Here is a 14,273-nt window from a genome sequence, read left to right as displayed (position 1 = left end):
TGGCGGGGCAGTTGGGGGCAACCAGGCCTGTGGGCGCGGCAGTTAGAGGTGACCAGGCTGGTGGTGGGGATGCAGTTGGGGGTAACCTGGCTGGCAGGGGGGGCAGTTAGGGGTGATCAGGCAGGCAGGCAGGTGAGCAGTTAGGAGCCAGTGGTCCTGGATTGTGAGAGGAATGTCCGACTGCCGGTTTAGGCCCGATTCGGCTTAAACCGGCAGTCAGACATCCCTCGAGGGGTCCCGGATTGGAGAGAGTGCAGGCTGGGCTGAGGGGACCTCCCCTGTGCACGAATTTCATGCACTGGGCCTCTAGTATATATATAAAAGGTTAAGCAACCAAATGATCGAACCACCAGTTGACCAGTCACTATGATGCACACTGACCACCAGGGGGCAGATACTCAATGCAGGAGCTGCCCCCTGGTGTCAGTGCACTCCCACAGCAGGAGTGCTGCTCAGCTGATTGACTCATCCTGGCAGCCTACCAGCCTGCTGGCAGCCACTCACTCCCTCAGTAGTCCTTCATTTCCAATCTCCAGAGAATGGGCCAGGCACTGATGGACTGGTGCAACTGGCATGATCCCAACAGTGCTGCCAGCCTCCTGGAAGTCCCTCCTGGGTTGCTTCCTCTCCCTAGACACTCCACAAGAAAGAAATGATAAAAAGCAGCTGCCAGGTGCCTCCTGACAACCAGCATGAACATCAGCGGGATGGTTCCAGATCCTGGGCTGGCAAAGGCATTCCACCGCCCACCCAGAGGGCTGATCACACCAGATGCAGGGCTCACAGCTGTCGAACGCTGCTGTGGCAGTGTGAGCCTCTCCCAATCAGGACTGACTGGGCACAGCGGGGCCAGGATAAGCAGGCATGGCAGGCAGGAGTGGCAGGCAGTGTTGGACTGCCGGTTTTGGCTCAATCCCTGCAGGCCACACCAAGGGGCCCCACTGTGCACAAAATCGTGCACCAGGCCTCTAGTAGAAAAAATAAAATCCAAGCTAACTCTTTGATTTATTTCCTTACAAAAAAAATTACTATTTTTAAATTTAAGTTATTGAGATGAGACTTCAGAAAATGGATAAAATGTCTAAGGGACTAATTTGGGATAATTTGACACATAGGAACACAGCTATCTTGAAGAATTTAGGTAACTGTTAATATTTTAACCAATTTTTCAAATTGTGGAATCACTTGGCTTGATACAAGGAGTACTAGGAAATACTGCCCATTTTTCTAGTTTATGTCATGTGTCTACCCCTGGATTTTGAGTGGGAAAGCATCTCAAATATGGGGTTACCAGACTCCCACAAAATCATATTAGAAAATAGTTGGAGTGAATGCTGCATGACCAAAATATCAACAGCAGCAACTGTTACTGAGGTGTTGAGCTTAAAAATGTCAGATTAATATTTTTAAAAATACCCTGTCATCTTTCCATTAGTAAAGAATTAATCACAGAGAAGACAAATATCCTTTCATATTTTCCTTAATGAGAATCAGTAAAATACATATTCCAAATGCCTTCGCTGTGCGTAGTGTGTTACTGTTTACAAAACATTGTAATACCTTTCATCTCATATAAGGCTAAATGCAACCATATGTTTAGTAGTAAAGACTTTGTTCTTCTTGTTTTATAGATAAAGATGACTTTATAATCAGCAAAATATGTCCTGTTGAAAGGGAAATCCAAGAAGAAGGAAAAATACTGTCGCCTTTCACAGCAGTGGGGGAAAATAGCATGGCAGTCCGTGCTGCATCAATAGGCACTCTGTGACCACCTGACATACTATGTGTTTGCATTTGCTGATCTATTCAAAGACAAATAACAGACAAATAGAAACTTTTAAGGTGTTTTAGCAAAAAACAACAACAAAACAAAATAATGAAGGAAATATTATACATTTATCCATTAAATCATCTGGATACATGACAGTGTGATTGTTTTTTTAATCTACAAAGTCCTTGTTGGCCAGGGTTGATTTAATTAACTCTTGTATGCTTGATATATTATGCAATCCTTCAACACCTTTGCATTTTATATACTATTCAGTTAAAGAATGGTTTTGGGGAGTAGTTTTCATGTGAGAAAACATGAAAATTCATCATGCTGTTGGTGAAAATATAAGTAATTACAGATGTCAAGCCCAAACTTGGATGCAATTACCCTTTGCTAATTAGTAAATGAGCAACTTTACAATTTTCCTGCAATGTTAGAATATTTTCCAGAGTTCATAGAAAACTGGATTTTTCCCTGATCTTAGATAACATAGAATCAAATACATATTTCAGACAGATAAGTAACTGATTCTGTGTAGAGTAACTATCTTTCTGATTTTGAAATTTTATTTTTAAAAGTTTTCTAATTTCAATATTAAGTACACACAAATATTATTTATGAAGTTTGTATAATTTGGAAAAAAATAACACATCAATACACTTACCACTCAGTTTAATTTAGAAGACTATTAACATCTTTGAAGAATTTTATGCCTTATTCCAACCAATTCCCTTCTTCCTCAAGGGTGCCCATTATTATATTTTCTAAATATTGCATTTTTATTACTTTTCTTTTCTTTATAGTATTGTCATGTATTAGTATCCTTAAACACGTTCTTTTACATACTTCTCACTTTATGAAAAGAGAATCATAGTGGCTTCACAGTCACGATGGAAAGCAGTATGAAGTTACTTCAAAACATTAAAAATGGAACCCAGCCAGTGTGGCTCAGTGATTGAGTGTAGACCCATGCACCAAGAGGTTGCCAGTTCGATTCCGGGTCAGTGCACATGCCCAGGTTGCAGACTTGATCCCAGTAGGGGGCATGTTGGAGGCAGCTGATCAATGTTTCTCATTGATGTTTCTCTCTCTCTTTCCCTTCCGCTCTTTCTAAAAATCAATAAAAACATTATTTTTAAAAAATGGAACTGCCTTATGACCCAGGCATTCCACTTCTGGGCATATAACAGAAGAAACCTGAAACACTAATTAATAAGAATATATGGACTCTATGTTCATTGCATTATTTACAATGGTCAAGATTTGAAAGCAGCCCAAATACCCATCAGCAGATGAGTGGATAAAAAAGCAGTGGCACCTTTACACAATGAAATACTACTCAGCCATAAAGAAGAAGGAAATCTCACTTTGGCAACAGGGTGGATAAACCTGGGGATTATTATGCTAAGTGAGATAAAGCAGTCAGAGAAAGACAAGAACCATATGATTTCCCTTATATATGGAATCTAATGAACAAAATAAATAAACAAAATAGAAACAGATTCATAGATACAGAGAACAGATTGACAGCTGTCAGAGTGGAGGTGTATTAGGGGCTGTGTAAAAGAGGTGAAGGAATAAAGTAAAGAAAAAACAAATTGAGGACACAGACAAAAATATGGTGATTATCAGAGGAAATAGGAGGGTTGGGGGATTTAGAAAAGGGTAAAGGGAGGATAAATGGTGATGAAGGAGACTTGACCTGCACATAATACAATATACAATGTACAATGCATTATAACATTGTATACCTGAAACCTATATAATTTTATTAACCAACTAGAGGTCCGGTGCCTGAAATTTGTGCACAGGGAGGGGAAGGGTCCCTGAGCCAGCTTGCAATCTGAGACGTCTCGCAATCCTGCACCCTCTCTCAATCCAGGACCCCTCAGGGATAGGGCCTAAACCAGCAGTTGGACGTCCCTCTTGCAATCGGGGACCGCTGGCTCCTAACCGCTTGCCTGCCTGCCTGATCACCCCTAACCACTCGCCTGCCTGCCTGATCACCCCTAACGGCTTTCCTACCTGCCTGATCACCCCTAACAGACTCTGCCTCAGCCCCTGCTGCCGTGGCTTCATTCAGAAGGACGTCCGGAATGATGTCCAGCAAGTCATTTGGCTGTCTGATCTAATTAGCATATTACACTTTTATTGTTATAGATGTCATTCCAAAAAGTTCCACTAAAAATATGTTTTTATTTAGCTCTGACCTGGTGGCCCAGTTCATTAGAGAGTCATCCCATACACTGAAATTTTGCTGGTGCGATTCCTGGTCAGGGCACATACCTAGGTTGCAGGTTTGATTCCAGTCAGGGTGCATACAGAAGGCAATCAATGGATGTTTTTCTCTAGCATCATTGTTTTATGCGTGTGTGTGTGTGTGTGTGTGTTTTAATTTTCTCTCTCTAAAAATCAATAAGCATATCATTAGGTGAGGATTAAAAAAAGAAGTTTTTATTTAGATGAAGTTCAATTTTCAAAATTTTTCTTGTCAATTATGCTTTTGGTATAATATCAAAGAACCATTGCCTAAATCTAAGGTCATAAAGGTTTATGCCTGTTTTCTTCTAAGAGTTTTATAGTTTGAGTTCTTACATAAAAAAAGAGAGATAAAGAATCATAATGCATGTATTCTTCAAAAACTATTTTTTTCCTAAACATTCTTTGTGAGATTTTTACTTAATGGTACTTATAGTTATAATCCATTAATTTTTACTGCTGAGTAGTGTTCCATTGTATGAAGGTAGTAGTTTAGTGGAATTTATTGGGATGACATCTATAATAATAATCTATAATAATAAAAGTGTAATATGCTAATTAGACCGGACAGCCGAATGACATTCCAGACATCATTCCAGACATCCTTCTGGATGAAGCCACAGTGGTAGAGGCCGAGGCAGAGGTGGTTAGGGGTGATCAGGCAGGCGAGCAGTTAGGGACAATCAGGCAGGCAGGCAGAGTGGTTAGGGGCGATCAGGCAGGCAGGCAGAGTGGTTAGGGACGATCAGGCAGGCAGATAGTTGTTATCCTTTCTCCAATTTCTAGTTATTTGCTAGTACAAAAAGGGGTACTACGAACATTTCTTTATAGATGTCTCTTAGTGCACATATGCAATAGATCTTCTAAGATAAATACCTAGGGGTGGAATTGCTGTTTCATTGATATATATGTACTTCATTAAATTTAATTTGCAAAGCCTATCATATTTTGTGTTCCTGTGAAGCACACTGTAAGAGAAGAAATTGTATATGAGTAGTTTATGTGAGAGGTGATCCCAAAAGGAAGTGACATGGAAAGGAAAAACAGCCAATAAAGGTTGAATATTTAAGCAAATTACCATTCTGGGCAGCTGGTACTTAATTCTGCTGAGAATTATCATAACCAGTGTGGAATGTGGTTGAACATCAGAGATATCCAGCTTTAAGTGTGAGGGAGCTGGAGCATTTGTACATGAACCCTTCTGTTATGGTTGAGGGCTGCTTTTAGAGCAATGAATCCTCTAGAACTTCTGGCCTACCCTGTATGCCTTCTATGTACACCTGGGGGGAGTGTGAGGTGAGAAACGACTCTCCGGTAAAAATGCAGATGCTGATAGTTGAAAGCAAGACTTACCTACACTATAATGATGAGTCCATGGAAGATATAGCACAACTTTATCAAATGTTATTTTTCTCTTTCTCCAAAGCATTGTATGGATTAACATAGCTACCAAAATGTTACAAATATTCAGATTACACCACACTGTCACAGCACTTGGTAATAACAGCCTTTATTCTGTGTTCAATCTATAGAAATGAAATGGTATCTAATTTCTTGATTTCCCTCACAGCATATAGTTCTATTGAGGAATGCTGGTACAGGCAAGGAGGTTTTCTGTTTTGGGAAGCAAAGTAATGTTGGCAGTCAGGAGAAAAGGATGAAAAAATAATTAAAGAAAAAATAAACAGTAGTATGTCTGTGTACTTTCAAGAATGATATTATAACATAGGAGAATTTATGATGAGGGTAAAATAGAGGAGTCTTCTTGGAAATATTCCCTTGATATATTAAAAAGGTGGGACCTAGTTCATCAGCAAAGGTTTTGTCTCTGTGTGAGAGCATGGAAAATTCACCCTAAACAACAAGAGGAAATTCCCTAATCAAGCTACCTGGGCCTTGATTTTTCTTTTTCTTTTTGAGAAGGTTTTTACTATAAATTCAAGTTTTAAAAATTTAGGATTATTCAAATGATCTTTTTTTTTCTAGAGCAAACTTTGCTAGCTTGTTTTTTTTTTTTAAGGAATTTGCCTACTAATGTAGACAATTAGTGCTGAGTTTCCCCCTAGATACTACTATAGCTGAATCTTGCAAATTTTTCTGTGTTGTTTTCATTTTCATTGTGTAAAAGATACTTTTAAACATTAATTTCTTTGTTACCCATGTCTATTTAAAATGTTATCTGTTTTGAAACACTTGAGTATTTTGAGATAATCTTCTAATTATTAATTTTAGTTTTGATTCCACTTTGTTTAGAAAATTATTTTGTATAAATTAAATTCTTTAAAATTATTTAATTTTTCCAGTGCCTAAAATGTGGTCTATCTTGATTGGTGTCCTGTGTGCACTTTAAAAGAATGCATACTTTGTTGTTTTGGAAGAAGAACATATGAAGGACAATTAAATCAAGTTCATTGAAAGCATGGTTCAAGTCAACTATATTTTCATTGATTTTTTTCTTTATTTTTTCTATCAACTATTGAGAGGTCATATAGGAATCTTTGATTGCAATTATGGCTTTATATATTTCTCCCTGCAATCTTTTCAGTTTTTGCTTTATGTATTCTGTTACATGTTTAAATGTTTAGGATTATTATGTACTCTAGATGAAAATATTCCTTTATCATTTTGAAATGAGTCACTATATCCCTGATAATAACTTTTTCTCCTATAATCCTAAAGTTGCCAATCTGGCTGCCCTTTGATCACTGATTACTGATATATATATATATCAGTAATATATATATATCAGTAATATATATTACTGATATATATATATATATATATATATATATATATATATATCCTGCATCATAATGACCAGTAACGACCCAGGCTGGACCAACTGGCAGTCAGTGCTGCAGGTGCGGTGCCCCAGCACTGACTGCTGAGAGGGCTGAGAATCAGGGCCAGAGAGACGCGTGAAGAGAGAAGCAGGGACTGATCCTTTGCCTCTGAGCCAGCTTTTGATCAGCACTTGCCTCTCTTTCTCTCCTAGTCTGGCCAGCAGCCACACCTCCATTTCTCTCCAGGTCTCCACTGGGGCTGCTAATCAGCCCCGCTTTTCTGATCAGACCCCGTTGATAGGCCCCGAGATGCAGACTGGCATAGGAACTGACCAATCAGAACCAAGCGTGGGTACTATGAAGGACCAATGGTTGCCTAGGAGGCGGAGCTTCTGACACTGACTGTCATAGACACTGACCAATCAGAACCAATGTGGGTGTGTTGGGGAGCCAATGACTGCCTAGGAGGTGGAGCTTCTGAAGCTAACTGGCATAGAAACCAACCAATCAGAACCAAATCTGGGTGCAGTGGGGAGCCAATGGCTGCCTAGGAGGCAGAGCTTTTGAGGCTGACTGGCATAGAAACAGACCAATTAGATCCAAATTAGCCAGCAGAGGAGGGCAGTTGGGGTGAGATCAGGCTTGCAGGGGACAGCAGTTAGGGCAAGATCAGGCCAGCAGGGGAGGGCAGTTAGGGGTTATCAGGCTAGCAGGCAGAGGCCGTTAGGAGCCAGCGGTCCCAGATTGTGAGAGGGATGTCCCTGGTTCGGGCCTAAACTAGCAGTCAGACATCCCCCAAGGGGTTCCCAATTGGAGAGGGTGCAGGCTGGACTGAGGGAACCCCCGCTCTGTGCATGAATTTTGTGCACTGGGCCTCTAGTATATATACACTGAGTGGCCAGATTATTATGACCACCTGATGTTTGTAGGCAAATTAGTTATAATTTTGTGATGAAGTTGCTAGAGAGCCAGACCATTATAAATAGGGAAGCAGGTTGTTTACCATGACAGTAGAAGTGATTTTTTTCTGAAGATATGGGTAAACAATGCGATTTAACAGCCTTTGAACGTGGGATATATATACTGAGTGGCCAGATTATTATGACCACTCCATCATTACTTTGTTGGGCCACCTTTTGCCTTCAATACTGTGGCGATTCTTCTTGGCGTTGACTCCATGAGATGTTGAAAGGTGATGTGAGGAATCTGACACCATGCCTGATGAATAGCACTGTCCAGATCTGTGAGATTTGATGGTTGTGGAACCAGCTGCCTGATGGTTCTTTTAACTTTGTCCCACAAATGCTCAATTGGATTGAGATCTGGTGATTGTGGGGGCCACCTAAGCAAGGTAAAGGCTCCCTCATGTTCTTGAAACCACTCCTGCACAATACGAGCACCGTGGCATGGCGCATTGTCTTGTTGGAAGAAGCCATCTCCATTGGGATACACCATCAACATGATAGGATGAACTTGATCAGCAATGATACTTAGGTATGTTGTGCTATTCAGACGTTGTTCCACATGAATTAAAGGGCCCAAATCACGCCAGAAAAACATGCCTCAAAACATAACACTGCCCCCACCAGCTTGAAGAGTTGTACTCATGCATGTGGGGTGCATGCTTTCATGCTGTTTCCACCAAATTCTCTCTGCCATCTGCACAATGCAAGTGGAAACCTGATTCATCGGACCAAATGACTTTTTTCCAGTGCTCGACTGCCCAATCCTTGTGTTCCTGTGCGAATTGGAGACATTTTATCTTGGTAACTGCAGACAGCAAAGGTGTTCAAAAAGGCCTTTGGCTTCCATATCCCATGTGATGCAGTGTACAGTAAATTTGCCTACAAACATCAGGTGGTCATAATAATCTGGCCACTCATAATAATATATATCCAAAGTTCAAAGGCTGTTAAATAGCATTGTTTACCTATATCTTCAGAAAAAAAATCACTTCTACTGTTGTGGTAAACAACCTGCTTCCTTATTTATAATGGTCTGGCCCTCTAGCAACTTCAGCACGAAATTATAGCTAATTTGCTTACAAATGTCAGGTGGTCATAATAATCTGGCCACTCAGTGTATATTTCCATTATGTTACCTTTACTATGGGAAGTCAAATTTTCCCTGCATTTCTCAGTGTTACTAGAAAATCCTGGCCTCCTGAGTATGAAACAGACGTGTTCTTGTAAAGCATGTTTTCTTTAATTTCCAAGTAGTATTTTCTTTTAACAGGACATTGCTATTAAATCTGCTGCCATTTGCTTTCTTCATGATGGAAGCATTTGTTCCCATTCAGATTTAAAAAAAACCCACAAGGAAACCCTCCCACCCCCAACACACACACACACACACACACACACACACACACACACACACCTCTTCCCTTATCTCCCCTTTAGCCAGGTGCTTATAGGTACTGGGTTAAAGGAAAAACTTTGAAAGTCACTTCCATAGGGATATAAGAACATATTTGCCTAAGTGTTTATGTTTCAAAGGGGGGTAAACTTCTGGGTTTAAATTTGGAAGATCATTTTCCTAGTCGCATCTATATATATAAAAGCCTAAGCGACCATCTGACCATTGGACCGGTAGCTATGACGTGTAAGACCATCAGAGGGCAGACACTCAATGCACAGGCATGGAAACATGGAACAGACTGATGAATCTCAGAGGGAAGCTGGTAGGGGGAGAGGGTAGGAAGAGATTAAACAAAGTTCTTATATGCATACTAGAGGCCTGATGTTTGGATTTGTGCACTGGTGGGGTCCCTCAGTGCAGGCCAGGCCAAAGGACCCCACCAGTGCATGAATCTGTGCACCAGGCCTCTAGTTTATTTATATTACAAAGGGTATGAACCAGGATCCTCCCTCTTCCTCCTCCAGAAGAGAATGTGTTTATACTGGGGAGTAAAGGCTCCTATTCTTCCATCAGGAGGAGAGGGGAGAGCAGCTACCCTTCTGCTGTGTAAACTCTCATATTCATATTTGCTTTATCTGCTTGCTGTAGTTTGACCCAACTGTATGGTAGAATTATTCATCTGACTCCCTTCATGTTACTTGCAGGGTGCTAGGCATAGGGGATCAACTAGATAAAGCTCTGGGTGCTGACTCAGATGCCGGCAGTTTCTGCTGGTGTCTATCAATCATTATCTCTCTATCATGTATGTATAGATCTATCTATCTATCTATATATCTAATCTATTTTTAGAATATATCTTGCAAGTAGAATAATATCTCAGTCCCTTCACAGCTTCTGATTTAACATTAACCTAGCTATCCCTTTTACTTTTTCATCTAATCTGCTAATTACTGTTTATGCCATCACATAGTATCTTTTTCTCTCCCCTAAAGCTCTTCAATTAACATTTGAATAAATAGTGCAGGTCTGCTGGTGTTGAAGTTTTTAAGTTTTATATGTGTGCAAAAATATTTTTAATCTTCATTTAAAAAAAATTTCCTTGTGTTATAAAATTCTAAATTGACATTTATTTCAGTTGTTTTTTTTTCAGCAAAGAAAGTGAGGGCTTATTTTCTCTTTCATCTTTAAAGATGTTGCTCCAATATTATCTACCTAGCAATATTTTTCCTGTCAAAACACTGTAATCACCCTTATCTATATATAATTTATTTTACACTGCTATTAAGATATCACATTTTTCTCTGTTTTTAAACACTTTTCCTATAATGCACTTAAATAGTTTCTTGTACTTGGAGTTTGTTGTAATTTGTGATTTTACACTTTGTTTTTTTCAAATTTGAGGGTGGTCTGCCATAATTTTTTCAAATATTTTTCATCTTCCCACCTTTTTTGTCTCACCCCCCTTTTTAAGGGACTCTAATTACGTGGACATTAGACTGCTTGACTTTGTTACACAGCTCACTGATGCTCTGTCCATTTTATTTCTCACTTTTTTCTTTGTTTTATCTTGGATAGTGTCTATTTATATGTTTTCAGGTTCACTAATCTTTTTTGGGTGGTTTTGCAAATCTTAATCTATGGTCAGCACATCTAAATAATATTTTTTCTCATATACTGTGCTTTTCATCACTGAAAGTTAGAAATTGGTACTTTTAAAAATCTTTATCTCTATTTAATTTGTTAATCTTTCCAATGAGTCTAGTACCAACCTAATACCAAACTTAGTTATAATATTATGGGCTACATTTCCTATGCTATTCTTTATATCCTCATTACTATTTTATATATGCCAATTTGAACTTCTTAATTCCTTCACATTTTTCATCCAGTCTTCCAACCACTCTCCCACATGGCAACCATTAATTTGTTTTTGTGTCTATTTTGTTTGTTAATTTATTATTAGTATTTATAGATTCCACATATATGTGAAATCACATTAAGTTTGTCTTTCTCTGACTTATTTCACTTAGCATAATACCTTCTAGGACCATCATGTTGTTGCAAAAGACAAGATTTAATTTGTCTTACGGCTGAGTAATATCCCATTGTATATATCTACCACAACTTCTTTATTCACTCACCTATTAATGAACACTTAGGTTGCTTCTATGTCTTGGCTATTGTAAGTAATACTGCTATGAACATAAAGGTGCATATATTCTTTCTGATTGGTGTTTTGGGATTCTTAGGATATATTCTCAGACATGAAATCTCTGGGTCAAAAGGCAGTTCCATTTTTAATTTTTTGAGGAAACTCCATACTGTTTTTCACAGTGGCTGCACCAGTCTTCATTCCTACCAGTGTTTCATTTCCTCTGCCTCCTTGTAACATTTGTCGTTTGTTGATTCATTGATGATAGCCATTTGGACAGGTGGGAGGTGTTATCTCATTGTGGTTTGAATTTGCATTTTCTAATTATTAGTGACATTGAGCATCTTAACATATGTTTATTGGTCATCTGTATGTCCTTTTTAGAGAAGTGTCTATTCAGGTTCTTTGCTCATTTTTTAAATTAGATTGTTTGCTTTTTTTATGTCGAGTTGTATGAGTTCTTAATAAATTTTGGATAGTAACTCTTATTAGGCATAACATTGGCAAATATCTTCTTCCATTTAGAGCAGCAGTTCTCAACCTGTGGGTCGCGACCCCTTTGGGGGTCGAACGACCCTTTCACAGGAGTCGCCTAAGACCATCGGAAAACACATATTTTCGATGGTCTTAGGAACTGAAACACTGCTCCTCTATCCATCTCCAGGCGGGTCCTCCCACATGCAGATACGCCCACATATGAGTACCCAGCATGATGACATCATCGCACCAACCCCATCACATACACCACGTACAAATACAGGTGTATGTGACAGGGTTGGCACCATAATGTACTTATGTGGACCAGTCACACATGAGTAGAGAGCAGCTACTGTGTAGAAAGCAGCTGTTGTGGTGAAAGCAGCTACTCTGTTAAAAGCAGTTACTGTATTGAAAGCAGCAGTATTGGATGTAAAATGTCACTTCATGAATTATAATTACTGGGTAAATGTAAAATCATGTACTGTAAAATCATCAACTACTGCAAAAATAAAATATCTGTACCAAAGAAACTTAATCTGGATGTTGATCGGTCTTTATATATTCAGCTGTGGTTGATGTGAATACTGCCCTCTTGTGATAGTAACAGGTATGTAAAAAAAACAACACTGAATATGGTAAATCATAGGAAACCTTAATGAACTGTATTGACTGAACTATGCCATGTATCATCTTTTATATTATTAAAGGTATTGTTACATATTATTTTCATTAGCAAACCATCCCATGATAATGGATTGTGTAGAGAAGAACGTTAAGAAAATCAAATATAGTGAGGATTTTTTACAGTATGGTTTTACCTCAATAATTACAGCAGAAATTGAGAAACAGCAATGTGTTATTTGTTGTGAAGTTCTATCAGCCAAATCTATGAAGCTGAACAAACAAAAATACCATTTTGATAGCAAGCATCCAAGCTTTGCCAGCAAGGATACCAACTATTTTAGAAGCAAAGCTGACGGACTCAAGAAAGCCAGACTTGACACTGGTGGCAAGTACCACAAACAAAACGTAGCAGCCATTGAAGCTTCATATTTGCTGGCACTCAGAAACGCCAGAGCTATGAAACCTCACACCATTGCTGAGAATTTACTGTTGCCAGTGGCCAAAGGCATTGTTCGAGTTATGATTGGAGACAAATTTGTTACGAAATTGAGTGCAATTTCCTTCTCTAAAGACACTGTCTGCAGAAGAATAGATGACATGTTTGTTGATATTCCTGATCAGGTAATCCAGGAAATTAAATCTGCTCCACTTCCAATATTTAGTATGCAGCTGGATGAATCTACAGACGTCGCAAACTGTTCACAGTTACTGGTTTACGTGAGGTATATTAATGATGGCGACTTTAAAGAGGAGTTTCTTTTTTGCAAACCTCTTGAAACGACAACTACTGCACGTGATGTATTTGACACAGTTGGTTCATTGCTGAAAGAGAATAAGATCTCTTGGGAAAAAGTTTGTGGTGTTTGCACAGATGTTGCTCCAGCTATGCTAGGATGTAGATCTAGATTTCAACGCTTGGTACTGAATGAGTCACTAAAAGTCATCGGAACTCACTGTATGATTCATTGGCAAATATTAGCAATGAAGACGCTACCACAAGAATTACAAGAAGTAAGGAAAAGCATCATAAGTTGTGTCAATTTTGTAAAGGCAAGTGCTTTAAACAGTCGACTGTTTTCGCAACTGTGCAACGAGTTGGATGTGCCAAACAATGCTTTGCTAATTCACACTGAAGTGCGATGGTTATCGAGAGGAAAAATTTTAAAACATGTTTTTGAGCTTCGTGATGAACTCAAAATGTTTCTTAATCAGAAAGCAAGACTGCAGTTCGAAGCACTTTTTGGCGATAAAAGTGAACTGCATAAAATGGCTTACTTGGTTGACATCTTTGCCATCTTGAATGAGCTAAATTTATCACTGCAAGGACCAAATGCAACATGCCTCGATTTGTCTGAAAAGAACCAATCATTCCAAATGAAACTTCAGCTTTGTCAAAAAATTTGGATGAAAATAAAATTTACATGTTGCCTACCTTATCTGCTTTCTTTGAGGAACATGACATTGAACCAGACAAAAGGATTATGATGATCATTTCTGTGAAAGAACACTTGCACATGCTTGCAGACAAAATTTCATCGTACTTTCCAAATCTACCTCACACCCCATTTGCACTTGCCACAAGCCCATTCACAGTCAAAGTTGAAAATGTTCCTGAGACAGCACAAGAGGAGTTCATTGAACTTATTAAAAACAATGCAGGGAGAACTGATTTCTCTACAATGCCAGTTACAAAATTCTGGATCAAGTGTTTGCAGTCATATCCTGTTCTGTCTGAGACTGTGTTGCGCCTTCTTCTTCCATTTCCAACAACATATCTTTGTGAAACAGGGTTTTCCAGCTTGTTGCTTATCAAGTCTAAATACAGAAGTAGACTTGTTGTGGA

The 14,273-nt window shown here is 38.9% G+C and overlaps 1 protein-coding gene across 1 annotated transcript; it reads left to right on the top strand.

Moving 5' to 3' along the window:
* The first annotated feature begins 12,556 nt into the window (after positions 1-12,556).
* LOC139012958 (SCAN domain-containing protein 3-like) lies at positions 12,557-13,915 on the top strand. The gene has a single exon (XM_070419166.1). The coding sequence runs from the start codon at positions 12,557-12,559 to the stop codon at positions 13,913-13,915; it is 1,359 nt and encodes a 452-aa protein (XP_070275267.1).
* Positions 13,916-14,273: the final 358 nt, after the last annotated feature.

Source organism: Myotis yumanensis, unplaced genomic scaffold (genome assembly GCF_028538775.1).
Source record: "Myotis yumanensis isolate MYYU_CA2020_CCGP unplaced genomic scaffold, mMyoYum1.0.hap1 SCAF_1, whole genome shotgun sequence".
Taxonomy (NCBI): Eukaryota; Metazoa; Chordata; class Mammalia; order Chiroptera; family Vespertilionidae; genus Myotis; species Myotis yumanensis.
The sequence above is the reverse complement of the archived record's forward strand: the minus strand, read 5'-3'. Positions and strand labels throughout refer to the sequence as shown.

What these genes read in the sequence shown, in the direction of transcription:
- LOC139012958 (XM_070419166.1), top strand. Translation starts at nt 12,557, where the DNA reads ATGGATTGTGTAGAGAAGAACGTTAAGAAAATCAAATATAGTGAGGAT.